The sequence below is a fragment of the Nomascus leucogenys genome, chromosome 17 (genome assembly GCF_006542625.1).
Source record: "Nomascus leucogenys isolate Asia chromosome 17, Asia_NLE_v1, whole genome shotgun sequence".
Lineage (NCBI taxonomy): Eukaryota > Metazoa > Chordata > Mammalia > Primates > Hylobatidae > Nomascus > Nomascus leucogenys.
Genome location: NC_044397.1, coordinates 81359186 through 81385454, shown reverse-complemented (window position 1 = coordinate 81385454; position 26269 = coordinate 81359186). Strand labels below are relative to the sequence as shown.

Here is a 26269-nt window from a genome sequence, read left to right as displayed (position 1 = left end):
GGAGGAGTTTAAGAGCCAGGAACTGGAGAAAGTACACAGTTTTAAAGATTTTAATTTTGTTGGTTTTTCCAGTACAGTTGATGGTGTCCAAGTCATTTAATAGCATGTAACTAGTTATTTTGATGATTTTTAAGTGCTAGGATTGTTTGGATTCTTCAACTGTCATAAAAACTTGTGCCTAGAACTCTGGTGGTCTCCTTACAATGAGCTTGGAACGAGATCTTCTTGATGCTGAGCCCATGAAGGAACTTAGCAGCAAGCGTCCTTTGGTATGTTCTGAGGTTAATGGGCAGATAATTCTGTTAAAGGTAAGCCTAACTTCTTACTTGTGGGAGATTCAGCAGCTTAAAGGATAGTGGTGCTGTTACATTTCAGGAAAGAGAAAACCTCACTGTTAGTTTTCTAAAGTATATGAGTTGACTGGCATGATAATCGTGCTTGTAGTTTGGTTGCCACAACTAATTTTCACTTTTAAAGTTTCCCTCAATTGAACAATGAGAACACTTGGACACAGGGCGGGGAACATCACACATGGGGGCCTCTCATGGGGTGGGGGGCAGGGGGAGGGATAGCATTAGGAGAAATACCTAATGTAAATGATGAGTTAATGGGTGCAGCAAACCAACATGGCACATGTATACATATGTAACAAACTTGCACGTTGTGCACATGCACCCTAGAACTTAACGTATAATAATAAAAATAAGTATGTAAAAAAGGTCATTAAATAAAGCTTTGTCTCACAAGAACAAAAAATAAAGTTTCCCTCATTTCCCTAAATAGAACATGTCCTTAATAGGATATGCTTTCCTTTTTTTTGGGTGAACTTATTATATTCATCCAATATCTTTTTAAAATTCTTGATTTTCTTATATTTCTCCTGGAAATCTCAGCTATGTTGTCAGTACAATCTTCTACTCCTTAATTTCTTCTTCTCATTGATCTGGGAAACTGTTAATCATGATAATAAAGTAATTAATTTGGCCTTAGTTGCTACACATTTTAGAATGTGTGGCAGGCTACAGGTAGAATTGCACGTTCCTTTTCCAAATTATAGCATTCAAAGAAGGTAGAAAAGTACTTATAAAATTAAAAAATAAAGTTAGATTTGATTTAACTTAAAATAATGAATTGTGTTTAAATTGGAATGGTATATAATTATAATGAGATTTTCATCTTGGAATTACCAGTGCCTCTTTTTTTGGTACAAGGGCTATTCTGTGGATGTTGACACAGAAGCCAAGGTGATTGAGAGAGCAGCCACCTACCATAGAGCTTGGAGAGAGGCTGAAGAAGAGTCAGGGTTACTACCATTGATATTCCTGTTTTTATGTAAGGTAAAGTTCTTATGCTAATCTCTTGCAGAAACCATTTTATCTTGCAGAAACTATTGTATTTAAAATAAATTTTAGCTCCAGGTTTTAGAGCAGCAGTTCATTCCCTTTAACATAAAAGAAAAATTATCCTATAGAATCAGTGTGTGCTAAAAATATGTTGAAGAAGTTTTTACTTGGAGTCACAGTCTCTGTTTTGCTTCTTAGTCTGATCCTATGGCTTATCTGATGGTCCCATACTACCCTAGGGCAAACCTGAGTGCTGTTCAAGCCAGCATGCCTTTAAATTCAGAAGTAAGTAAAAAGCACTATTTCCATGGATGTATTAAATGAGAAAATAACACCTAATATTTATTCAGGCATGCTACATGCTATATACTTTGTAAAATTTTGACTCGTGGTATTCTATTTAATTGTCACCTCAAACCTGTGGTAGAAGTTATCATATTATATGGATGAGAAAAAGGGTTAAAGGGATTAGATTAAGTGACTTGCACAGGGTCCCTTAGCCAGAGGTAGAGCTGGGACTTGAAATTAAGTCTTTGTGGTTCCAAAGGCCAAACTTGTAACTACTAAGCTGTGCTGTATGTGAACTGCCTAATATAGCACTTGGTATTATAAGTGCTTAAGTGGCAGCTTTAGTTTTTATCATTGTAAGTTTAGGATTAGTGATAACAGTAAAGGAGGCCCTGATTCTTCTTATGGAGTAACACTGTTTCAGTCTCTTCTAGCTACTTTACATGGTTGATATTTGTAATCCAAGTCTTCTTTGAGATGATAGAACAGGTGTCCTCAAACCCCAGGTCACAGACTGGTACCAGTCTGTGGCCTATTAAGAACAGGGCGGCACAGCAGGAGGTGAGTGGCAGGTGAGCAGGCATTACTGCCTGAGCTCCACTTCCTGTGATATCACTAGAGGCATTAGATTCTCATAGGACCATAAACTCTGTTGTGAACTGTGCATGTGAGGGATCTAGGTTGCGCACTCCTTGTAAGAATCTAATGCCTGTGATCTGAGGTGGAACAGTTTGATCCTGAAACCAACCCCCTGCATCCATGGAAAAATTGTCTTTCATGAAACCGGTCCCTGGTGCCCAAAAGGTATGATTGTACACACACACACATACAAACACACGCACACACAGTATCACCATTACAAAATCAAGGCTTCATCTGGTCTTTCTCTGTGCTGTATTCTTATTAGTGGTTCATTTGGAGGAAACTTTACTCACTTCTAGAGCAGTCTTTTAATTAGAGAACAGTTTCAAGATTAAAATGATTTGCCTACTTCCTCACTTCTTTTATATGTACTTATCTATAGGAAGCTTTAAAGGTCATGAAAGGTGTTGCCCAGGGCCTGCATACATTGCATAAGGCTGACATAATTCATGGATCACTTCATCAGAACAATGTATTTGCTTTAAACCGTGAACAAGGAATTGTTGGAGATTTTGACTTCACCAAATCTGTGGTAAGAGATCATGGTTTTACAAATAAGTTCTAGACTTTATTTAATATTATTAAGCAGTAGTTCAGCACTTATATATAATATAATACTTTATTATAGGATCTTTGTCTTCAGTTAAACTGTGTCATGTAGTATAAGCAACTGTTTGTCCTCAGCTGGGTGCTAGAACAACAGGAGTATTGTGTATTTTAACCGTAAGTCTTAGGAGCTACCTGACATTGTATACTCAATGGCATTGACAACATTAATTATTTTATCATCATTAGGAAACATTTAATTGCTAGGAAACACGCAAGGAAACTAGGTGGCCATCTCCCAGCCTCTCTCCACTGGTGTCCCTCCGTCTATAGATACAATTTACATATACGTACTTTGCTATTTTTTGATTAATAATGTGCATTTTTAGAAACCAGGGAACCTTGGACTTTTTAGTTTAAATCCTGATTCACCTCTAATGGCTGTTAATGCGGTGTCATATTACCTCAGAATAGGCAGTTTGTAGAGATAGCAAAGATCACACAATTTAAGAGCATGTTGTGATTTTTTTGTTGTTGTTATAATGGAAACAATTCTCTATTTTAATTGAGAAATAAAAATTGTATATGTTTATCATGTACAACATGATGTTTTGAAGTATGTATACAACGTGGAGTGGCCAAATCAGCAATTATTTTTCTAAAAATAACAGCTTTATTGAGATACAATTCACATAATGTATACAATTCATTAATAGTTTGTAGTACATTCACAAAGTTGTGCAGTGATAATCAGTATTGAATTCCAGAACATTATTATCATTCCCAAAAAGAAAATCCATACTGATTAGCAGTCACTCAAATTTCCCACTCCTTCTCAAGCCTGGAAACCACTAATACACTTTTTGTCTCTATGGATTTGCCTATTTGGACATCTCATGTAAATGGAATGATACAATATGTGGCCTTTTATGCTAATTTCACTTAGCATAGTGTTTTCAGAGTTCATCCATGTTATTGACTGCATCAGAATGCCATTCCTTTTTATTGCCAAATTATATTTCATTGTATGGATGCACCACATTTTGTTTATATATTCATCAGTTGCTGGACATTTGGGTTGTTTATACTTAATGATTATATGAATAATGCTGCTATGAGCTTTAGCATACAGTATTTTTTGTGTGGACATGTTTTCATTTCTCTTAGGAGTGGAATTACTGGGTTATATTGTTTTACTTTTTGAGGAGCCAAACTGTTTTCCAAAGTGGCTACATCATTTTAAATTCTTACCAGTAATGTGTAGGGATTTTGTTTTCTCTACATCCTTGCCAATATTTGTTATTATCTGAGCAATTCCCTTTGACTGGTATAGGTTATAATGCCTTTATACTTTGGTCATCTGCAAGTCATAGCGTAATGCTACTGGAGTATATGTAGTCTTAATGGTTTTCATGTGATAGCTCAAAAAGATGAGAAAATGCAACTGTAATCAAAAGCTGGATTGTACAGGATTTATACAGATTGATTTTCTGAAATATTTACTTTATTACATTAGTTTAACAGAAAATTAAGATATCCTAAGAAATATACTAAATTATGAATTTTGAAAGATCTCAACCTTCAGGGGTTCTGGTTAGTTTACCTTTTGAACATACTATTTGCATAATTGTAGATATGACTACAATAATTACTCTTCTCTTTACTCATTCATCACCTGTTATTATTCCCCAAAATATTGTTTTCAATCTTCAGTTAAAAATATTTATTCTGAAATATTGATCAAACTCACCTTTGCTACATTTTGCATGCAATTTTCAGATTGAAGTGGTCATCACGAAGATAAATTTGAAAAATAGTCTGAGGTCAAGATCATTGCTTTTCAGACCTTATAGTGTATATGACTCACCTGGGGTTCATGTTAAAATGAAAATTAATGTTCAGCATTTCTGCAATGGATCATCTGCATTTCTAACAAGCCACCAGTTAATGCTGTAGTTCCTGTCCCTTGTTCCATACTTTGAGAAGCAAGGATCAAAATCATAGCTAGAAAAAAGATAACACAGTGATACATGCTAGGCATTGTATCTCTGTAAGGTAGACATTATTTCCATTTTACAAATTAATTTAGGCTCAAAGAGGTTTACACCTACTATATACCCATAAAAATTAAAAATAAATTTTAAAAATGGACAAAAAAGAGGTTAAAGCTCTCGGTCACACAGCAAATAAATAGGAGAGTGGGAAATTGTAACCAAGATCTGCCTGAATATAGGGTTCATGCTGTTGTCACTGATCATCTTTGACATGTTAGAAATGGTATATTTAGAGAATGATCAGTAAGGAAGGAAAGTGCTTTGTAGGATTTCAGTTCTTAAATGAATTATTTAGAATTTTCAGAATTAGAACATAGCACTGCTACTCACTCTTGTGAAATTTATTTTTTAAAAAGAGTATCAATGTTTAATCACAGAATCAGTGGTTGTTAGTATTAAATCTGTTCAAGTCTACAAAGTGAATGTAATAAAAGTCTCATAGTTAATTTATTAGACTGATTTTAAGAGCAATTTATAATAGCAGAAATTGGTAAAAATATTTGAAAGCAAGGGAATGAAATATTTAAAATGAATTTGTTTTTTGTATTGATTAAATGCAGAGTACTTCACAGAAAGTCACCTCAACTGTGTTGTATCTGAAATATTTAAAATATTGTTTTCGCAGAGTCAGCGAGCCTCAGTGAACATGATGGTTGGTGACTTGAGTTTGATGTCACCTGAGTTGAAAATGGGAAAACCTGCTTCTCCAGGTTCAGACTTATATGCTTATGGCTGCCTTTTATTATGGGTATGTAATTTTTTTTGTTGAAATAGATCATATATATATATATATATATTTCAGTATATAAAGTGATGATTTTATAGTGATTCTCCTTAAAAGTAAAAAGCAGACTTTTAGTAGAACTTAAGTTTTATCAAAAACTATTGATATGCTTCCTATTACCTATTGTGTACTTTCTACAAATTGGCTTGATATATATTTTAGGTATGATGCTATTGTCTTAGTTCTGTTGAAGTCAAGATTAACAGTGAAGATGATTTTGTCCTACATTAATCTGAAAGCAGTTCATGCATATGTGGAAAATAAATGTTAAATGAGCCTTGGGTATATTCCTGCTTCCAGTGTAAACCAAATAGCTATTTCTCATCTATAGTTTAAGAATTAAGAAGTTGGATGGAGCTGGAGGCCATTATCCTAAGTGAATTTACTCTGGATCAGAGAGCTAAATACTGCATGTTCTCACTTATAAGTGGGAGCTAAACACTGAGTACATTTGGCCACAAAGAAGGGACACTGGGGTCTAGTTGAGGGTGGAGGTTGGGAGAAAGGTAAGGATTGAAAAACTACCTGTTAGGTATCAGGCTGATTACCTGGGTGACAAAATTATCTGTACACCAAACTCCCATGACACACTGTTTACCCATGTAACAAACCTGCACATGTACCCCTTGAACCTAAAATAAAAGTTGGAAGACAAAAAAATAAAAAGCTTGTTTCATTTTGTACTGCTATTTTACATAGAGAGTGCCTCTTTTTCCAAAGTCTTGAGTGGGACAAAACCTTATCTTTGTTGATCACATAAATAAAAATAATCTCTTTGTTAGAAAAACAAGAGTTAAGAGGGATTAAGCATTAAGAGAAGGAAGACTATTCTTATCAGCCCAGGGGCCAGCAAGCATTTTCTGTAAAGGACCAGATGGTCTCTGTTCCAAGTACTGAGTTCTGCTGCTATAGCATGAAAGCAGCCATAGACAGTATGTAAACAAATCAGTGTGGCTCTTTTCCAGTAGTACTTTATTTATGGATATTGAAATTTGAATTTCAGGTAGTTTGCATGTGCATGAAATAGTATTCCTTCAGTTTGCTATTAAACATTTAAAAATGTGAAAACTACCCTTGGCTTGCAGCTGTACAAAAACAAGTAGTGGAATCAGTTTGGTGCAGAGGCCATATAGTTTGCTGATCTCTGTTCCAATCAGTGTAATAAGGTCACAAAAAGAAATAAAAGTCATAGAGTTTGAAAATGAAGAAATAAAGCTGTCTTTATTTGCAGACGACATGCTTAATTATGTAGAAAATCTTTGAGAATGAACGTAAAAGCTACTAGAACAAATGAGTTTAGAAAGATAGCAGTTTTACTTTCAATATAATTGTGTTTTTATATTAGCAACAAATAATAGGAAATTAAAATTTAAAAATCATTTACAAAAGTATTAAAATATGGAATTTGTAGGGGTAAATTTAGCAAAAGATGTGCAAGAGTTGCACACTATTAAAACTACAAAGCATTGTTCAGAGAAACTCAGGAAGACGTAAATAAATGGAGAGATACACCATGCTCATGGACTAGAAGACATTGTATGGATATCAGTTGTTCTTAGATTGGCTTATAGATTTGATGCAATTTCAACAAAATTGCTGGTAGATTTTGCTTATTTTTTCAGAAATTGACAGTTAGATTTTACAATTAATATAAAAATGGAGAGGATCTGAGATAGCCAAAACAAGTTTGAAAAAGAACAACATTGAAAGACCCAAACTACCTGATTTTATAACTTAATAGATTCTAGGAAATTAAGACAATGTAGGCTTAGAGTGGTGGCTCAAAACTGTAATCCCAGCACTTAGGGAGGCTGATGCAGGAGGATTGCTTGATGCCAGGAGTTCAAGACTAGCCTAGGCAACACAGTGAGAACCCCCTGTCTCTACAAAAAATAAAAATTAGCTGGGTGTAATGGTGTGTCTATGGTTCTAGCTCCTTGGTAGGCTAAGGCAGAAAGATTGTTGGAGTCCAGGAGTTTAAGGCTACAGTAAGCTATGACTGTTCTACTGCCCTCCAGCCTAGGCTACAGAGCAGGACCCTGTTTCTAAAAACAAAAGTGATACTGCTGTGAAGTTAGATGTCCAGATGAATGGAGCAGAATAGAGACAATATAAATAGACTGCACATATATGATAACTGGCTTTTGACAAAGATGCCAAGGCAGTTTTCTGGGTGAAAGGAGAATCTTCAACAAAAATGATACAGGACAACTCATACCATATGTAGAGAATAAATTTTGATTCATTCCTTATACCATACACAAAAATTAGCTCAAAATGTGTATCAGACCTAAATGTAAAACCTGAGTCTAAAACTTATAGAAGAAAACATAGGATGAAATATTTGACTTTCAATTTGGCAAAGATTTCTTAAGTAGGACACAGAAAACATCAACTCTAAAAGAAAAAATCATTTTGGATTTCATCAAAATTGAAAACTTTGCTCTTCTAAAGACATTGTCACAAAAATGAAAGGCAAGCTACAGACTAGGAGAAAATATTTGCAAAACATATATCTGACAAAAACATTATATCCAGATTATCAAGAGCTCCTACAATCAATACTAAGAAGACTACCCAGTTAAGAAATGGGCAAAATATTTAAACAGGCACTTTACCAAAGAAGGTGTCCACATGGCATGTAAGCATGTGAAAGATGCTGTGAACACCATTTGTCATTAGGGAACTACAGATTAAAACTAAAATGAGATACCACTATTATACTCACTATAATGTCTTAAAATTAAAAAGATCGTACCAAGGGTTGCTTAGATGTGTTGTACCTAGAACTCATATATATTGCCGAGGGGAATGTAAAGGGAACAAGCAGTTTGAAAAACATTTGGCAGTTTGTTAAAAGGTTGAACATATTCCTACCTTATGACCCAGCAATTCCACTTCTAGATATTTAGCCAAGAGAAATGAAAGCATATGTCCACACAAAGACTTGTATGTAAATATTGGAAGAATTTATGTGTAATAGATGAAAACTAGAAACAACTCAAAGTCCATCAACAGATGAATGGAAAAACAGTCTGCTATATATGTGTCTATCCATTGGAATACTACTCAGGAATAAAATGATTGAATTATAAATATAACTCAGTAAGATGGATGAGTCTTAAAATAATTCTGCCAAGAGAAAGAAGCCAGATGATATGGTTTGGCTGTGTCTCCACCCCAATCTCACATTGAATCGTAATCCCCACGTTTCAAGGGTGGGGTCAGGTGGAGATAATTGAATCGTGGGGGCAGTTTCCACCATGTGGTTCTCATGGTAGTGAATAAGCCTCACAAGATCTGATTATTTTATAAGGGGCATTTTCCCTTTTGCTCGGCGCTTCTTGCTGCCACCATGTGAAGAAGAATGTGTTTACTTCCCCTTCTGCCATGATTGTAAGTTTCCCGAGGGCTCCTCAGCCATTTTGAACTGTGAGTCAATTAAACTTCTTTCCTTTATAAATTACCCAGTCTTGGGGATGTCTTTATTAGCAGCGTGAGAATGGACCAATACAGTAAATTGGTACAGAGAGTGGGATGCTGCTGTAAAGATACCTGAAAATGTGGAAGCAACTTTGGAACTGGGTCATGAGCAGAGGTTGGAGGGCTCAGAAGAGGACAGGAAGATGTGGGAAAGTTTGGAACTTCCTAGAGACTTGTTGAATGGCTTTGAGCAAAATGCTGATAGTGATATGGCCAGTGAAGTCCAGGTTGAGGTGGTCTCACCTGGAGATGAGGAACTTGTTGGAACTAGAATAAACATGACTCTTGATGTTTTAGCAAAGAGACTGGCGGCATTTTGCCCCTGCCCTAGAGATTTGTGAAACTTTGAACTTGAGAGAGATGATTTAGGGCATCTGGTGGAAGAAATTTCTAAGCAGCAAAGTGTTCAAGAGGTGACTTGGGTGCTTTTAAAAGCATTGTTTTATGTATTCACAAAGATATGGTTTGGAATTGGAACTTATGTTTAAAAGGGAAGCAGAGCATAAAAGTTCAGAAAATTTGGAGCCTGATGATGCAGTAGAACAGAAAACCCATTTCTGGGGAGAAATTCAAGCCAGCTGCAGGCATTTGCATAAGTAACAAGTAGCTGAATGTTAATCGCTAGGACAATGGGGAAAATATCTCCAGGGCATGTCAGAAACCTTTGCAGCAGCCCCTCCCATCACAGGTACAGAGGCCTAGGAGGAAAAAATGGTTTCATGGGCTGGGCCCACGGTCCCCCCGCTGTGTGCAGCCTTGGGACATGGTGCCCTGTGTCCCACCTGCTCCAGTCGTGGCTAAAAGGGGCCAAGGTACAGCTCAGGCCATGGCTTTAGAGGATGCAAGCCCCAAACCTTGGCAGCTTCCATGTGGTTTGAGCCTGAAGGTGCACAGAAGTCAAGAATGGTGGTTTGGGAACTTCCACCTAGATATCAGAGGATGTATGGAAATGCCTGGATGTCCAGGCAGAAGTTTTCTGCAGGGGTGGAGCCGTTACGCAGATCCTCTGCTAAGACAGTGCAAAACGGAAATGTGGGGTTGGGGCTCCCACACAGATCCCCAACTGGCGCACTGCCTAGTGGAGCTGTGAGAAGAGGGCCACAGTCCTCCAGACCCCAGAATGGTAGATCCACTGACAGATTGCTCTGTGTGCCTGGAGAAGCAACAGACACTCAATGCCAGCCCATGAAGGCAGCCGGAAGCGGGGCTGTAGCCTGCAAAACCACTGGGACAGAGCTGCCCAAGGCCGTGGGAGCCCACCTCTTGCATCAGTGTGACCTGGATGTGAGACATGGAGTCCAAGGAGATCATTTTGGAGCTTTAAGATTTGACTGCCATGCTGGATTTTGAATTTGCATGGGGCCTGTAGCCCCTTTGTTTTGGCCAATTTCTCCCATTTGGAACAGGTGTATTTACCCAATGCCTGTACCCCATTGTATGAAGGAAGCAACTAACTTGCTGTTGATTTTACAGGCTCATAGGCAGAAGGAACTTGCCTTATTTTAGATGAGACTTTGGACTGTGGACTTTTGACTTAATGCTTAAATGAGTTAAAACTTTGGGCGAGTGTTGGGAAGGCATGATTGGTTTTGAAATGTGAAGACATGAGATTTGGGAGGGGCCAGGGGTGGAGCGATATAGTTTAGCTGTGTCCCCACCCAAATCTCACCTTGAATTTTAATAATTCCTATGTGTCAAGGGCAGGCCCGGGTGGAGATATTTGAATTATGGGATGGTTCCCCCATACTGTTCTCATGACTTTAGCCCTATGCCTGCATGTATATTTAAAGTTGTCTGGTTTCATTGAACCAGCACACTCATGGAAATAAATTGGCATGATTTTCACCAATGCTTCAGTAATCTATTCTTTATATCAGAAGGGGGAAAGTCAACATATCAAGTATTTTTTTTGTTGTTTCTGGGAAGACTCATAAGATATCCCATAAGTGTGGTAATAGCAGTTTTTATTCCACCTATTTCCTTTAAATGATAGTAAAAAGCTCCATGAATAAATATATTGTCTGATTTTCTACTCTTATGTGTTGTTGATTAGGGTCCTTTAAAAATTTTATTTTTAAATTAACTTGTACAATGGACTTTTTTTTGTATGCATTCTATGAATTTTAACACACCTATAGATTAGTGTAATAACCACTGCCACAGCCAGGATGCAGAACAGTTCCATAACCCAGAAAATTCCTGTGTGCCATCCCTTTGTAGTCACAGCCTCCTCCCAACCCTTAAACGCTGGCAACCACTGACCTTTTATCACTGTGTTTTGTGCTTTTAAGAATGTCTCACACATAACAATATGAACCTTAAATGTAAATGGGTTAAATGCCCCAATTAAAAGACACAGACTGGCAAATTGGATAAAGAATCAAGACCCATCAGTGTGCTGTATTCAGGAGACCCATCTCACATACAAAGACACACATAGGCTCAAAATAAAGGGATGGAGGAATATTTACCAAGATAATGGAAGGCAAAAAAAAAAGCAGGGGTTGCAATCCTAGTCTCTGATAAAACAGAATTTTAACCAACAAAGATCAAAAAAGTCTAAGAAGGGCATTGCATAATGGAAAAGGGATCAACGCAACAAGAAGAGTTAACTATCCTAAATATTACATGCACCCAATACAAGAGCACCAAGATTCATAAAGCAAGTTCTTAGAGACCTACAAAGAGACTTAGACTCCCACACAATAATAGTGGGAGACTTTAACACCCCACTGTAAATATTAGACAGATCAACGAGACAGAAAATTAACAAGGATATTCAGGACTTGAACTCAGCTCTGGACCAAGTGGACCTAATAGACATCTATAGAACTCTCCACCCCATATCAACAGCATATACATTCTTTTCAGCACCACATCACACTTATTCTAAAATTGACCGCATTATTGGAAGTAAAACACTCCTCAGCAAATGCAAAAGAATGGAAATCTTAATGGTCTCTCAGACCACAGTGCAATCAAATTAGAACTCAAGATTAAGAAACTAACTCAAAACTGCACAACTACATGGAAACTGAACAACCTGCTCCTGAATGACTACTGGGTAATTAACAAAATTAAGGCAGAAATAAATAAGTTCTTTGAAACTAATGAGAACAAAGACACAAGGTACCAGAATCTCTAGGACACAGCTAAAGCAGTGTTTAGAGGGAGATTTATAGCACTAAATGCCCACAGGAGAAAACAGGAAAGATCTAAAATTGACCCCCTAACATCACAATAAAAAGAGCTACAGAAGCAAGAGCAAACAAATTCAAAAGCTAGTAGAAGACAAGAAATAACTAAGTTCAGAGCAGAACTGCAGGAGCTAGAGACATGAAAAACCCTTCAAAAAATCAATGAATCTAGGAGCTGGTTTTTTGAAAAGATTAACAAAATAGACCACTAGCCAGACTAATAAAGAAGAAAAGAGAGAAGAATCAAATAGACACAATAAAAATGATAAAGGCGATATCACCATTGATCTCACAGAAATCCAAGCTACCATCACAGAATACAATAAACACCTCTATGCAAATTAATTAGAATATGTAGAAGAAATGGAAAAATTCCTGGACACATACACCCTCCCAAGACTAAATCAGGAAGAAGTCGAATCCCTGAATAGACCAATAACAAGTTCTGAAATTGAGGCAGTTATTAATAGCCTACCAACCAAAAAAAGTCCAGGACCAGATGGATACACAGCCAAATTCTACCAGAGGTACAAAGAGGAGCTAGTACCATTCTTTCTGAAACTGTTCCAAACAGTAGAAAAAGAGGGACTCCTCCCTAACTCATTTTATGAGGCCGGCATCATCCTGGTACCAAAACGTGGCAGAGACACAACAAAAAAAAGAAAATTTCAGGCCAATATCCCTGATGAACATTGATGCGAAAATCCTCAATAAAATACTGGCAAACTGAATTCAGCAGCACATCAAAAAGCTAATCCACCACAATCAAGTTGGCTTCATCCCTGGGATGCAAGGCTGGTTCAACATATGCACATCAGTAAACATAATGCATCACATAAACAGAACCAAAGACAAAAACCACATGATTATCTCAATAGATGCAGGAAAAAGTCTTTGATAAAATTCAACACCCTTCATGCTAAAAACTCTGAATAAACTAGGTATTGATGGAATGTATCTCAAAATAATAAAAGCTATTTATGACACACCCACAGCTAATACCATACTGAATGGGCAAAAACTGAAAGCATTCCCTTGAAAACTGGCACAAGACAGGGATGCCCTGTCTCACCACTCCTATCTAACATAGTATTGCAAGTTCTGGTCAGGGCAATCAGGCAAGAGAAAGAAATAAAGAGTATTCAGATAGGAAGAGAGGCAGTCAAAGTCTCTCTGTGTGCAGATGACACGATTGTATATTTAGAAAATCACATCATTTCAGCCCAAAATCTCCTTAAGCTGATAAGCAACTTCAGCAAAGTCTCAGGTTACAAAATCAATGTGCAAAAATCACAAGCATTCTTATACACCAATAATAGACAAAGAGCCAAATCATGAGTGAACTCCCATTCACAATTGCTACAAAGAGAATAAGATACCTAGGAATACAGCTAACAAGGGATGTGAAGGACCTCTTCAAGAAGAACTACAAACCACTGCTCAAGGAAATAAGAGAGGACACAAACAAATGGAAAACAAATTCCATGCTCATGGATAGGAAGAATCAGTATCATGAAAATGGCCATACTACTCAAAGTAATATATAGATTCAGTGCTATCCCCATCAAGCCACCATTAACCTTCTTCACAGAATTAGAAAAAACTACTTTAAATTTCATGTGGAACCAAAAAGCCCATATAGCCAAGTCAATCCTAAGCAAAAAGAACAAAGCTGGAGGCATCACGCTACCTGACTTCAAACTATAGTACAAGGCTAAAGTAACCAAAATAGCATGGTACTGGTACCAAAACAGATATATAGACCAATGGAACAAAACAGAGGCCACAGAAGTAATGCCTCAGAAGTATCTACAACCATCTGATCTTTGACAAACCTGACAGAAGCAAGCAATGGGGAAAGGATTCCCTATTTAATAAATGGTGTTGGGAAAACTGGCTAGCCATACGCAGAAAACAGAAACTGGACCCCTTCCTTACACCTTATACAAAAGTTAACTCAAGATGCATTAAAGACTTAAGACCTAAAACCATAAAAACCCTAGAAGAAAACCTAGGTAATACCATTCAGGACATTGGCATGGGCAAAGACTTCATGACTAAAACACCAAAAGCACTGGCAGCAAATGCCAAAATTGACAAATGGGATCTAATTAAACTAAAGAGCTTCTGCACAGCAAAATAAACTATCATCAGAGTGAACAGGTAACCTACAGAATGGGAGAAAATTTTTGCAAGCTACCCATCTGACAAAGGTCTAGTATCCAGAATCTACAAAGAACTGAAACACATTTACAAAAAGAAAACAACCCCATCAAAAAGTGGGCAAAGGATATAAACAGACATTTCTCAAAAGAAGACATTTATGTGGCCAACAAACATATGAAAAAAAGCCCATCATTACTGGTCATTAGAGAAATGTAAATCAAAACCACAATGAGATACCATCTCATGCCACTTAGAATGACAATCTTTAAAAAGTCAGGAAACAATAGATGCTGGAGAGTATGTAGAGAAATAGGAACGCTTTACATTGTTTGTGGGAGTGTAAATTAGTTCAGCCATTGTGGAAAATAGTGTGGCGATTCCTCAGGCATCTAGAACCAGAAATACCATCTGACCTGGCAATCGCATTACTGGGTATATACCCAAAGGATTATAAATCATTCTACTATAAAGACATGCACACAAGTTTATTGCAGCACTGCTCACAATAGCAAAGACTTGGAACCAGTCCACATGCCCATCAGGGATAGACTGCATAAAGAAAATGTGGCACATATACACCATGGAATACTATGCAGCCTTAAAAAATGATGAGTTAATATCCTTTGCAGGGACATGGGTGAAGGTGGAGGCCATCATTCTCAGCAAACGAACACAGGAACAGAAAACCAAACACCACATGTTCTCACTCATAAGTGAACACGTTCTCACTCATAAGTAGAGCAATGAGAACACATGGACACAGGGAAGGGAACATCACACACTGGGGCCTGTTGGGGAGTGGGGGTCTAGGGGAGGGATAGCATTAGGAGAAATACCTAATGTAGATGATGGTTTGATGGGTGCAGCAAACCACCATGGCATGTGTATACCTATGTAGCAAGCCTGCACGTTCTTCACATGTCTCCCAGAACTTAAAGTATATAAAAAAAGAAAAAATAGAAAAAAAAATAAAATAAAAATAAAAAAGAATGTCATATTAGTGGTATCATACAGTATATAATTTTGTGAGTCTAGCTTCTTTCATTCAGCATGTGAATCATCCTTTATGATTCATTCAAGTTGTCTAATGTAGTTTTTCCCTTTTTTGTTTCTGAGTAGTGCTCTGTTGTATGTACATACCAAATTTGTTTGTTTGTTCACCTGTTGCAGTACATTTGCGTTGTTTCCAGTGTTTGACTATTGCAGATAAAGCTACTGTGAACATGTGTGTATAGGTTTTTATGTGAACATAAGTTTTTGTTTCTCTATGGTAATTACCCAGGAGTGAAATTGCTGGGTCAGATTGTAATTGTATGTATTATTCTTTAAGGACCTGCCAAACTATTTTCCAGAGTGGCTGTACTATTTTTCATTTTCACCTGCAATATATGAAAATTTCAGTTGTTCAGCATCATTGTCGGCACCTGGTGTTGTTATTATCTTCTATTTTAGCCATTCTCATAGGTGTGTGGTAGTGTTTCATTGTGGTTTTAATTTCTCTAATGGATAATGATGTTGAGCATCTTTTAGTTTATTATTGGCTTTCTGTATTTTCTTTGGTGAAGTGTCTGTCTTTTGCCTGTTTTTTAACTGGATTTTTGTTTTCTTGCTGTAGAGTTTTGGGCATCCATAAATATATTCTAGATACAAGTCCTTTATCAGATGTAATTTGCAATGATTTTTTCTGGCCTGTAGCTTTTCTTTTTATTTTCTTTTCAGTGTCTTTTGCAGAGAAAAGGGTTTTAATTTTGAAGTTTAATTTATTATTGTTTTCCTTTTATGTATTATGCTTTTAGTGTTGTGTGTAAGAACTCTTTGCATAACCCAAAGACTTGAATATTTTTTCTTATATTTTCATCTAAAAGCTCTATAGTTGTGTGGTTTACATTTAGAGCTAAGATCTCTTTGGATGTAATTTTTGTGTAAGGTGAGAAGTTTATGTCAGGGTTCATGTTTTTGCATATGGATGTCCAATTTTACACCATTTTTTTTTTTAAAAGAGTGTTATTCTCTGTTGAATTGCCTTTGTATCTTTGTCAGAAATAAATCGGCCATTTTTGTGTGAGTCTGTTTCTGGACTCTTTGTGCTGTTCATCTGCGTGTCTATCCGTTTACCAATATCATACTGTCTTGGTTACTGTATCTTTATAGTATGTCTTAAAATTGGGTAGTATGATTCTTGTTCAGATTTTAGCTATTCAGCTATCTTTTCTTTTTTGTATATATTTTATTTTATATTTTACATCTTACCTTATTTTATTTTATTGAGACATATAAGTTCAGCCGAGAGAAAGGAAAAATAGACCTAAAGTCAGGTGAGTAAGTTATTGAACCTGCGGGGCTGCTTCACCTCATTCAGAGGAGGCAGCCCTGAGTTTACAAAATGAGGGGTTTATATTGGAGAAGGGAGTTCCAGGGATTTCTTTGGTATGGCCGCATTCCAGGGTGGTTGTTTGCTGGTTAATTTTGTCACATATCACCTCGTGACATTTGTGGTAGCAGAACTTACAGGAAGGTGTAGATAAAGTTTGTTTATGCTTCCAACGACCTACCCCTGTGCTGTCCAGATGGTTTGTAATTGGGGTTTGTTTATCGCAGCAAGGTCTGATAAGTGAAGTCTGCTGGCTTCAGTGTGGTGCATAGATAAGGGCTTAGAAATGTAAAGAGGCTTGGGGGAAGGGTGGGCAGCACGGAGACATTTGAGGGGAGTGCCAAGAAGCTTTTTGGGGCAGTTTGTCTTTAAGACGGAGTCTCACTCTGTCACCCAGGCTGGAGTGTAGTGGCACAGTCTTGGCTCACTGCAACCTCTGTCTCCCGAGTTCAAGTGATTCTTTTTTTTTTTTTTTAAATTATACTTTAGGTTTTAGGGTACATGTGCACAATGTGCAGGTTTGTTACATATGTATCCATGTGCCATGTTGATTTCCTGCACCCATTAACTCGTCATTTAGCATTAGGTGTATCTCCTAATGCTGTCCCTCCCCCCTCCCCCAACCCCACAACAGTCCCCAGAGTGAGATGTTCCCCTTCCTGTGTCCATGAGTTCTCATTGTTCAGTTCCCACCTATGAGTGAGAACATGTGGTGTTTGGTTTTTTGTCCTCGTGATAGTTTACTGAGAATGATGTTTTCCAGTTTCATCCATGTCCCTACAAAGGACATGAACTCATCATTTTTTATGGCTGCATAGTATTCCATGGTGTATATGTGCCACATTTTCTTAATCCCGTCTATCGTTGTTGGACATTTGGGTTGGTTCCAACTCTTTGCTATTGTGAATAGTGCCGCAATAAACATACGTGTGCATGTGTCTTTATAGCAGCATGATTTATAGTCCTTTGGGTATCTACCCAGTAATGGGATGGCTGGGTCAAATGGTATTTCTAGTTCGAGATCCCTGAGGAATCGCCACACTGACTTCCACAATGGTTGAACTAGTTTACAGTCCCACCAACAGTGTAAAAGTGTTCCTATTTCTCCACATCCTCTCAAGCACCTGTTGTTTGCTGATTTTTTAATGATGGCCATTCTAACTGGTGTGAGATGGTGTCTCACTGTGGTTTTGATTTGCATTTCTCTGATGGCCAGTGATGATGAGCATTTCTTCATGTGTTTTTTGGCTGCATAAATGTCTTCTTTTGAGAAGTGTCTGTTCATGTCCTTTGCCCACTTTTTGATGGGGTTGTTTGTTTTTTTCTTGTAAATTTGTTTGAATCACAAGCATTCTTGTACACCAATAACAGACAAACAGAGAGCCAAATCGTGAGTGAACTCCCATTCACAATTGCTTCAAAGAGAATAAAATACCTAGGAATCCAACTTACAAGGGATGTGAAAGACCTCTTCAAGGAGAACTACAAACCACTGCTCAATGAAATAAAAGAGGATACAAACAAATGGAAGAACATTCCATGCTCATGGGTTGGAAGAATCAATATCGTGAAAATGGCCATACTGCCCAAGGTAATCTATAGATTCAATGCCATCCCCATCAAGCTACCAATGACTTTCTTCACAGAACTGGAAAAAACTACTTTAAAGTTCATATGGAACCAAAAAAGAGCCCGCATCGCCAAGTCAATCCTCAGCCAAAAGAACAAAGCTGGAGGCATCACGCTACCTGACTTCAAACTATACTATGAGGCTACAGTAACCAAAACAGCATGGTACTGGTACCACAACAGAGACATAGATCAATGGAACAGCACAGAGCCCTCAGAAATGATGCTGCATATCTACAACTATCTGATCTTTGACAAACCTGACAAAAACAAGAAATGGGGAAAGGATTCCCTATTTAATAAATGGTGCTGGGAAAACTGGCTAGCCATATGGAGAAAGCTGAAACTGGATCCCTTCCTTACACCTTATACAAAAATTAATTCAAGATGGATTAAAGACCTAAATGTTAGACCTAAAACCATTAAAATCCTACAAGAAAACCTAGGCAATACCATTCAGGACATAGGCGTGGGCAAGGACGTCATGTCTAAAACACCAAAAGCAATGGCAACAAAAGCCAAAATTGACAAATGGGATCTAATTAAACTAAAGAGCTTCTGCACAGCAAAAGAAACTACCATCAGAGTGAACAGGCAGCCTACAGAATGGGAGAAAATTTTTGCAACCTACTCATCTGACAAAGGGCTAATATCCAGAATCTACAATGAACTCAAACAAATTTACGAGTTCAAGTGATTCTTGTGCCTTAGCCTCCTGGGGAGCTGGGATTATAGGCACCCGCCACCACGCTCAGCTAATTTTTGTATTTTTAGTAGAGATGAGGTTTCACCATGTTGACCAGGCTGGTCTTGAACTCCTCACCTCAAGTGATCCACCTGCCTTGGCCTCCCAAAGTGCTGGGATTACAGGAGTGAGCCACCAGACCTGGCTGCTTTTCCATGTATATTTTACAGACAACTTGTCTGTGTGCACAAAAGCCTTGCTGTGATTTTGATTGGAATTGCATTAAAACTGTAGATCAATGTGGGGAGAATTGACATCTTTACTACATTGGGCCTTTAATTTGTGAACTCCGTTTATTTAAATTTTCTCTGGTTTCTTTTATCAATGTTTTGTTATTTTAGGCTTACAGATTCTATACATGTGTTGTTAGATTTATACCTAAGAATTTCATGTTTGGAAGCTATTGTGTTTTTAAAAAATTTTTGTTTTCTAGTTGGTCAAGTTCTTTTTTTACAACAGTATTTTTTTGATAGTAAAGTTAGTTTGGTATGAAAGGCCATGTATACTTTGACCTTCCTCCTCAAAGAATTGGGCAATTTGTTATGAAAGCACATAGTGTAAAATATATAAAAGGGCAAAAAGTCAAGATCCAAGGGCTGTGCTTAAAAAGGTAATATTCAGAGTTAAACTGGAACCATTATCAAAAGATTTTATTTACAAAGCCATGAAGGGATTACTGTCACTTTGTCTTTAAAAAATTTTTAGAAATAGCAATAATAAAAAAGTAATTGTTTGATAGCAAAGCTCTAGAATACTAACTAGATATTTTGGGCATGTCAAAGATACTGTGGTTTTAGGTCATTTTTCTTATGAGACCCAGATTAAATGAAGTGTTCTGAAGACTGCCTACAGAAAATTCAAAACAGTGGACAATTCAAGTGTTGTAGGTTATTACCTTCAGTAATAAACCATATCTTTTTTTAAACGTTTAAATTAGGTTTGGGGGTACATATGCCAGTTTGTTATATAGGTAAACTCGTGCCACAGGGGCTTGTTGTACAGATTATTTTGTCACCCAGATACTAAGCCTAGTACCCAATAGTTATTTTTTCTGCCCCTCTCCCTCCTCCTACCCTCTGCCCTTAAGTAGGCCCAGTGTCTGTTGTTCTCTTCTTTGTGTTCATGAGTTCTCAACATTTAGTGAGAACATGCAGTATTTGGTTTTCTATATCTTTTAACTGAAATATATGGAATATAGTTTTATCATGACACCATTTGTATTAAGGTTCTTCACTATATTTTTAGGTTATTATGGAAATCTTAAAGGCTTTTTCTAGAAGCCAGTTTTTAAAAAGTGTAACAGTTCTGTCTGATGTTACATTGAAAAAGAATTGTGTTTTCGTGTGTGTTGAGGAGTACTGCTGTGAAGAAGTTCAATATAAAGAAGTGAATGGCCCCCTTTCTTTGTTTATTTTTATTTATTTATTTATTTTTAAGAGATGGGGTCTCACAATATTGCTCAGGCTGGTCTCAAACTCCTGAGCTCAAGCGATCTTCCCACCTCGACCTTCCAAAGTGCTGGGATTATAGGCATGAGCTTCGCAAGTCTGGCCCCCTTTTCTTTATTCAGTGACACATTTTCAGTGTTGCTTTCTCTGAAATGCATTTTTTCCTGCTTTATTTTTCTCTTACCATATTATACACTTATTTATCTTTATTATTGTCTGCTTCTACCACTCGAGTGGAAGCTTTTTGGGAGTAGCTTGTCTGTCTTGTTTGCCACTGTATCCTCAAATGCCTAGAACTGTGCCTGGTGCAAAGTGGGCACTCAAATATTAGTTGAATGAATGTTTAAATTTTAGCCACAGTTATATGCTGAAATTTTAGGCTTTAAAAAATAATTCCATGTTTTTTTCCTGAGGTCATTTACTTATCTCTCATTTATGGCCACATATACCTCATTTTATTCTTTAAAACCTTGCATGAAGATTTTATTCAGACTCTTAATATATTTCTAGGAGATGTTAGTGGTCATATTGATCACCCAGTGAACCTAACTTTGCATTTTCTGGACCTCCTTAATAACTTGAGACCCAAACCTTTATGTAATTTCAGTCACTTCCCCAAACCAGGATTTTGTGAATCTCTACAATTGTTATTTTTCAAAAGTAATAGAATCCAATCCATTATATTATTCTCCTAACAGGACTTCCTGTCCTCTCTTTTACTGTGTCTGCTAATCTTAAATCTCCAGTGTGTTTATTTACTGTCCCTCTTTTCTTCCAGTTCATCAGCAACCTTCTAGCTTTTTTCTTTATTTACTCAGCCTTGGACCCTATCATATAATTCCCAGAGTGTGCCTTATATTTCTATTTACTCCTGTTCTTCCGTTTAGTCTTTTTGGAAAAAACTCAATTTTAGATAAGCTATGGCCTGCCATTTATGAGTAAAAAATTCTTCCTCACTTCTCTCTTTTTTTTTGTTTTTTTGAGACGGAGTCTTGCTCTGTTGCCCAGGCTAGAGTGCAGTGGTGCGATCTCAGCTCACTGCAACCTCTGCCTCCTAGGTTCAAGCGATTCTCCTGTCTCAGCCTCCTGAGTAGCTGGGATTACAGGTGCACGCTGCCATGCCTAACTAATTTTTTGTATTTTAGTAGAGATGGGGTTTCACCATCTTGCTCAGGCTAGTCTCGAACTCCTGAGCTCAGGCAATCCACCTGCCGCGGCCTCCCAAAGTGCTAGGATTACAAGCGTGAGCCACCGCGCCCAGCCCCATTTCTCCTTTTTAAAAAGTTTTATTTCTATGCATCAATAACTTTATAAAGGCATTACATTTTATTTCTTTAACAGAGTGTGACCAAACATATTTGTTTTTATTTTTTGTTTTTTTATTTTTTTGGAGATGGGGTTTTGCGCTTTCACCTGGGCTGGAGTGCAGTGGCACTATACAGCTCATTGCAGCCTCAATCTCTTGGGCTCAAGTGATCCTCCTGCCTCAGCCCGCTGAGTAGCTGGGACTACAGGTTGTATTACCACTCCTGACTCATTTTTGAATCTTTTTTTTGTAAAGATGGGGTTTCACCATGTTGCCCAGCTTGGTCTCAAACTCTTGGGCTCAAGCAATTTGTCCACCTTTGCCAGCGTGCTGGTACTACAGGCATGAGCCACTGTGCCCAGCCCATATTTGTTAATTTAAGGACATTATTATGTCTATTTATAATATGGTGGTAACATCCTCCCTTGGTGAGAGCACATAGAGCATGTTTGGAACTAAGTGCTTTAGAAAGTTTTATCTCATTACACCCTCCTAACAAGCGTGTGAGGGAGTACGTTATTATCCAAAGTATAGATATGAGAATTTTGTGTGTGAGAGAGGAAGTACCTGAGTGATATCCCATTTCAGAATTTTAGTGTCTTGAGGCTCCATGCAAGACCACCTTCTGCCTTCACATCACATATTATTAAGCCTTGAAGGCAGTCCTCACTGAAGCCAATGATGAACAACTGATGAAGGGAACCCAGGGCTTGGAAATAAGTTACCAGTAAATGCCATGGCATTGACCACTATGAAGTCCCTTGTATCATATTATTCCCCTTTTAGGTATCTTTAGGCTTGTCTCCTATGTGCTGTTTTTTAAGAAGTTCTCTGCTTACAAAGTCTTACATGGATGTATTTAATACTTCTGTTTGGAATACAGGTACACTTTTCACACATGATGCCTGGTTTTCATGCGTAATCCAAAAATAAGAGACAATGGGAAAGTAATGTTGCATATGCTGTCCTTTCTTGAGGACCAGCTCATGTGACTTGTGATGAGCTCCCCCACCTTCTTTGAACCTTAGCAGTGCGTCTCAGGAACATGCTAACTAAGATAAATGGAGGGAAAGGAACATGGGTAGCAGCCCCTTAAAATCTAGAGGTATTATGATTCTGACATCATAATCAAGCAGACTGGGGAACAGAATTCATTATTGTAGAATTGAATGTAGGAGGATTAAGAGATGCAGGCTGGGCCGGGTGCTGTGGCTCACGCCTCTAATCCCAGCACTTTGGGAGGCCGAGGTGGGTGGATCACGAGGTCAGGAGCTCGAGACCATCCTGGTTAACATGGTGAAACCCTATCTCTGCTAAAAATACAAAAAATTAGCCAGGTATGTTGACGGGCGCCTGTAGTCCCAGCTACTGGGGAGGCTGAGGCAGGAGAATGGCATGAACCCGGGAGGCGGAGCTTGCAGTGAGCAGAGATCGCGCCACTGCACTCCACCCTGGGCGACAGAGCGAGACTCCGTCTCAAAAAAAAAAAAAAAAAGAGATACAGGCTGGATGGACTCACTAATCTCTCTAGTGCTCTTCCCTGTACAGGAATTTCATGTATTAATATTTCTGAAACTGCTTTGAGAGCCAATCAAGAACCTTAGAGCCAATCAAGAACCTTAGACTGGTCATTCCTTTCTTACTGGATCCAAATGGAGAGAACTTGGAGGAGGTTCGCCTTTCAAGGTTTTTGTTTTTGTTTTAAGATAGTCTGTTTACCCATATTTTTATTCTTATTCTTTTTAAAATTTCTAATGTTTCAGCATTTCTCCTTTTGTCATTTTTATCCCAATAACTTCTTTTGGCCATTCTTTCAAGATAAGTCTACTGGTGTCAAATTTTTAGTTTCCTTTGTCTGAGAGCATCTTGATGTCACCTTTATTTCTGAAGAATATTTTCACTGGGAATAGAATTCTGGATTGGTAGTTCTTTTGCTTTTAGCATTTGGAAAAGATTGTGCTACTTTCTTTAGGTGTCCATGGTTTCTGATGAGAAATTCACTGTCATTTGAATCATTTCGTTTATAGGTAATATTACATTTCTCTCTGACCGGTTTCAAGATTTTTCTTTTCTTTAGTTTTAAGTTTATTATGGTATGTAGTGGCATGTGTTTCTTTAAGTTTATTCTGTTTGAGGTTTTCTCAGCTTCTTCAGCCTGTGGGCTTATGTTTTTCAACAAATGTGGGAAGTTCAGCAATAATTTACTCAAATGCATTTTAGCCCCCCACCCTTTCTCCTCTTTTTCTAGGACTCTGATGATACAGATTTTCTGTCTTTTGTTATTGTCTCACAGATTCTTGGGGCTCTGTTCATCAGGGTGTTTTTTTTTTGTAATGATGGTTGTTCAAATGGGTTATTTTCTATTTTTTCATCTTCAGATTCATCAGTGCTTTCCTGTCATATTTATTCTACCATTCAGTCCACCTAATGAGTTTTAACATTTTTGATTACTGTTTTTCTGTTATAAAATTTCCAATTGATTCTTCTTTATATCTTCTGTCTTCTGTTTCTTTGCTTTCTATTTTAAAAATTTAAATGTGTTTGTAGTTGCTCTATGCAGCATTTTTATGATGGCCGTTTTAAAATCCTTCTCAGATAATCACAACATCTGTTTTATTTGGTGTCCGTTGGTTGTCTTTTTCTCAGTCAAGTTGAGATTATTCTGGTTCTTGATATAAAGTGATTTTTTATTGTACCCTAAACATTTGGGTTATTATGTTGTGAGACTATGAATCCTTTTTAATCTTTATTTTTTTTTTGTAGGCAGCCACCCTGTTTAGGTATAGTATGCAGTTCCAGATGGGGTTAGATATTTAGCTCCCCACTGGGCTCTGCTGACCTCACCCCAGCAAAAGTGGAATGCCCAGTTGTACTGCCTTACTTCTCCTTGCTGCTGACAGATGGGAGTGTAAATTCACCACTTTATTGAGTTCTTTTGACACTGGGAGACCAGGAGGAGCAAAGTGTTAAGTATAACTGTTTCACCACCACCTTATTCCACCTTCTTGCGCCTCGTTGCTACCTGGTGAGAGTGGACGTTTTACTCCCCAGTGGGTCCTGCCAACACCGTGGGGAGTGGGCAATGAAAAACTGAATGCTGACTCGTACTACTTCACACAGCTTTGTTTCACTTTTTTTTTTGCTGCTGGGTGGGAGTGGAAGTAAGCCCTGTTCTGAGTCCCACTGACAGTACCCCAGACTGTAGAGTGCCAGCTAGTGCTGTTTCTCACTGCTGTCTTCTGCCTCTGTCGATGGGGGAAAGTAGAAGTTCAGTTCCCTGTTTGGCTTCATGGATACCATGTTAGTGGAGGAAGCAAAGGGATGACTTCTCATGACTTCTTGCTGCTGGGTGGGGCTGAAAGTCCAGCTCCTCACTCAGCACTACTAATACTACGGATGGGATAGGGGGCAGTTTTTCGTTTGGTGTGTGACTGGAATAGGGTATATTACCTATTACAGTTTTCTGTTCTGCTAGGCCACCATATTCCCAGTCCTGTGGCTACAGGAAGCAGGCTTTTCTTGGAGCTTTTGTGTGTGTGTCTGTGTGTGTGTGTGTGTGTGTCTGTGTGTGTGTGTGTGTCTGTGTCTGTTGGCATTTCTGGGTGGCAGACTTCTCTAGGACCCCATCAGAGATATAGGGGGGGCAAAAAGAAAGCCCAGGGAACTCACCATTGTATTGTTCCTCAAGTAGCAAGGTCCTAACTACTTCACCTTCTTCTTTCCACCTTTTAGGGTCTTCCTGTGTTTGTTGTATTATATCTAGAGTTGTTTGTATTTTTAAGAGGAAAGATTGATGTGAAATGTGACTACTCCATCTTGGCTGGAACCCCTTGCATGCTTTTGTACCTTGGGAGCTGAATGCTGTTGCATTGCGTTATTTAATTGAGCCCTTGGTGCTTTCTTTTGGTTCTTTGACCTCCTCACAGCCAGCTTATTCTCACATTCCCCTCAACAATTATTTTAAACCTTCTCATCAAGTCTCCACTTAGATCCTATCCTCATTCTTCTCAGATGATCTTACTTCTTATTTTAGTGAAAAACTGGAGATCATGTTATGTGCTTTTCATCAAATTTGAGCACTTACAAATTACAGTCATCCCTCAGTATACACAGGGAATTGGTTTCAGGACCCCCACATATGCCAAAATCTGCACAAAGTCCCACAGTGAGTTTTGTGGAACCTGCTAATATGAAAAGTGGACCTTTTATATATGCAGGCTTTATGTCTCATTAATAGTGTATTTTTCCATCCATGTTTGGTTGAAAA

At 37.9% G+C, this 26269-nt stretch overlaps 1 protein-coding gene across 1 annotated transcript in view; it reads left to right on the top strand.

The window, feature by feature from the left end:
- The window catches only part of STK31 (serine/threonine kinase 31), a 136079-nt gene that overhangs the window by 94475 nt on the left and 15335 nt on the right, over window positions 1-26269 (top strand). Inside the window, exons 17-21 of the mRNA XM_030796693.1 lie at window positions 183-308; window positions 1212-1337; window positions 1542-1628; window positions 2656-2805; window positions 5499-5621. Of these exons, the coding sequence (XP_030652553.1) occupies window positions 183-308; window positions 1212-1337; window positions 1542-1628; window positions 2656-2805; window positions 5499-5621 (612 nt within the window). The remainder of the gene's footprint in view (window positions 1-182; window positions 309-1211; window positions 1338-1541; window positions 1629-2655; window positions 2806-5498; window positions 5622-26269) is intronic.